Source organism: Nicotiana attenuata, unplaced genomic scaffold (assembly GCF_001879085.1).
Source record: "Nicotiana attenuata strain UT unplaced genomic scaffold, NIATTr2, whole genome shotgun sequence".
In the NCBI taxonomy this organism is placed as follows: Eukaryota; Viridiplantae; Streptophyta; class Magnoliopsida; order Solanales; family Solanaceae; genus Nicotiana; species Nicotiana attenuata.
In genome coordinates, this window is record NW_017679201.1 from 14,253 (window position 1) to 17,926 (window position 3,674).

General features: G+C 34.9%; 1 protein-coding gene across 1 annotated transcript; it reads left to right on the forward strand.

The window, feature by feature from the left end:
* The first annotated feature begins 1,176 nt into the window (after positions 1-1,176).
* On the forward strand, positions 1,177-3,573 carry LOC109221724 (PAN domain-containing protein At5g03700-like). The gene is given in 2 exon segments (XM_019386183.1): positions 1,177-3,451; positions 3,453-3,573. Coding segments are annotated over 2 exon segments (1,494 nt in total). The 5' UTR covers positions 1,177-2,065; the 3' UTR covers positions 3,561-3,573.
* The last annotated feature ends 101 nt before the right edge of the window (positions 3,574-3,674 follow it).

Sequence of the window (3,674 nt, forward strand, 5' to 3'; positions counted from 1 at the left end):
TGTCTTCAGATTTTATGGTCTTTATTATACGTAGAATTTAATGCCCACCCAAAAAAAATATTATGGTCAGCCAAAACCACAAATAATTCACGTTACTTATTTTACGTAAATATCTTCCCTCCTAACTACGTATAATAAAGGGGTATTATCACTTTTAGCCAGTGCCATAAACTATTTACATTCAGTAGCCGAAAAAATATGTAAAATTTGTATAATTTTTGTATGTATATATATGTATACTTTTTTCGGCTATTATTTAAGAACGGCTATACGACGTCGTTTTATTCATATAATTAAAGACCACAAAACTATGAATCTATGATCTTTATTGTACGTAAATATCTTCCTAACTACGAAGACAAATGCTTGCTTCAATTTTAAACTTTTTGCTTTTACTTTTTTTCTATTTGACCTTAATATGTAAGTCATGAACTACCGCAACTAATTATGGAAAGTTTAACCTTCCGGAGATACTAATGAATTGTCTTTTCTTGTTTTTCTTATTTCCATCTTTCTGAGCCGAGGGTCTATCGGAAACAGTCTCTCTGCCCTATCGGGGTAGGGGTAAGGTCTGCGTACACATTACCCTCCCCAGACCCCACTTGGTGGAATTTTACTGGGTAGTTGTTGTTGTTAACTTTGAAATGAACTATTAAAACTTTATGACAAAATTACTTTTTTTTTTAAAAATATGTGTTCTGATGGATTGGTCGCTTGAGATTGTTTGATTCTGTCATGAGTCGATATCTAAATATATCGGTCCTCCGGTATGAAACTAATCGTGATGAGCGAAGGTGGTAATAGGAAATGAAGTAAACCTAAATTCATAGTATGAAATAAAGTTATCTCGAAAGACCTATAATCTCTTGAAATTCATGCAAATTTAATGAAAAAATATGATACACGTTTCTATATTTTGAATTTTCCGTTAAATTTGAACGGCATATTTACCCTTAATAATAAAATATTTATAGCAAATAAATTATCACGGCGCGTTTAAGATCATAAATCTAAAATCACTTCTACGTATGAGACGAAAGTCTTTCTTTTGTAAATACAACGTCAATTAATAAAAATGTCCTATAAAATACGGTTGATGAAGTAATAAATATGAAAATTGACAAGCCACTAGTAGTTCACATTCCATGCACTTTATGATCCACCGAAGTAAAAGTTGGATTATTTTGACATTGAAATACCACAAATCCCCCTTCACCCACAAGTAGATGTCAGTCACTATTTCAAAAAATTTATAACTTAATCGCGCCGAGGATCTATCGGAAACAATCTTTCTACTTTTTCGGATAGGGATAAAGTCTCCGTACACACTATCTTCCCAGACCCTGCTATTGAAATTTCACTTGGTTGTTGTTGTTTTCTTGTAGATTTACACGGGGCGGAGCCAGAGTGTCCGATGCGAGTTCGGCTGAACCCAATAATTTTGTTCAAACCTTGTATTTGTATGAAAAAATTCATTAAATATGTACAATTTATTAATGTAGAACCCAGTAACTTAATAGGATTAGAATCCCGAACCCACAAACTTAAAATCCTGGCTCCGCCTCTGGATTTACATAGAGGCGGAACTAAGATTTAAAGTTTATATGTTCAAAATTATAGTCCTTCTAAATTATCGGGTTTTAAATTAATAATTTGTATACCGTTCAATAAATTTCTTAAGACAAAAATAATATTGAACTAAAGTTATTAAGTTTGGTATAACCCGCAATCAAAAGGCTAGTTCGCCCTGGATCTACATTTATTTTAATTCCTATGGTGTACCAATATTTAAACATTATATCTCTCCTATCAATAAATATATTACAAAAATAATTCTCTTACAAACCATGCACTATATTTATATACAAAACATTATATATTCATTTTCTTTTCTTCGAGATCTTCATGATCTTTCACAAAAAATATTAGATCTTTATTCATTTGGTCTTATACTTACCCAATCATAATATATACCATAGGCTAGCTTTTGCTCTTATTTATACCCTCGTCTTTATACCAAACAAAAACGCAAATTTTCTGATATTTTGTTCATGCAAAAAATTTCATGGAAATAGTTAACTCAGTAACTCGTTTGAAGGTAACTCATATTTTCTTGATTTCCATTTTTTTCACAAATTTTTACTGGTTTAATATTGGAGCTGAATCTCCCAAAGAGCTTTTCAAAGGATTTAAAGCAACCCCAGATTCTCATATTTCAAATTTTCAACCTCTACTTACTGATTCTACTGGTAATTACTCACTGAGTTTTCTCCGAGTTGAAAAAGATCAACTCACTCTTTCTATTATTCATGTTCCATCTTCTGAGTCAATATGGGTTGCTAACTTGACCCGTTTAGCAAGATGGGCTGACTCGACTGAGTTGTTCTTCAATGGCAGTCTTGTGTTGTCGGATTCTCGTTTAGGGGTATTTTGGTCTACTCATACTAATGGACACCGTGTTTGGCTTTCAAATACATCAAATTTGCAAGTTCAAAAGGTTGATAGTGGAATGAGGTTAAGTTCTGTTTTGTGGCAAAGTTTTGATTTTCCCTCAGATACCCTTGTGGAAAATCAAAATTTTACAAGTAAAATGACTTTGGTTTCGTCCAATGGGCTTTATTCCATGAGTTTGGGCTTTGATTTTTTCGGGTTGTATGCAAAATTCAAGAACGAATCGGGTCCGGGTCCGGGTCGGATCTATTGGAAGCACAAGGCATTAGAAGCTAAAGCAGATGTTATTGAAGGTCAAGGACCAATTTATGCTGTATTAAAGTCAGATGGTTTTTTTGGTATGTACCAAAATGAGTCAGTTCCTGTTGATGTAGAATCTTTTAACAGTTTTCAACAACCCGTATCCGGTGTTCGTCGGATCCGGGTCGAACCGGATGGGAATTTGAAAGGATATTTTTGGGCCGGGTCAAGTTGGATATTGGACTACCAAGCAATAAAGGAGACATGTGAATTGCCTAATCCTTGTGGTATATATGGACTTTGTCGACCGGGCAAAGGTTGTTCTTGTCTAGACAATAGCACGGATTACAACTCCGGCAAGTGTGTCTCGCCGGAAAATCAAGATTCCGGCGACTTTTGTGGGGTTTATGATCATAAAAAGTACAAGGGCTTTTCAAGAAATGGTGTTGAATTGCCTAACAAGGAGTTAATGACTTACCAAAAAATGGCTTCTTTTCAAGAATGTCAAAGTACATGTGAAGGAAATTGTACATGTTGGGGTGTGGTGTATACTAATACATCTGGATTTTGCTACATACTAGACTACCCCATACAAAGTTTAGTAGGAGTAGGGGATGAAACCAAAATGGGGTTTTTCAAAGTGAGGGAAGGTGTTGGGAAAGATAAGGTGGAGGTGGGGTTAGGGATAGGGATAGGGTTATTATGTGGGGCCATCTTGGTATTTGGTGGGGTCATAGGGTTAGGGTTGTATAGATATAGGAAAAGAAAAGAGGAGTGAGTGGGTATGTAGAGAAGATGGAATGGTAGTTGGACCATATAAGGAAATGGGAAATGCAAGTTTTAGGTCAATTGAACTAAGTGAAAGATGAGGTAAGGGATGACATCTTTAAGATAGAGACCTCATCATCATACTATATTTTACAATATATGGTGGAAGTGGGCCATTTGGGTTTGGCAAGTGGGGCCTACTACTTCTCATGTGT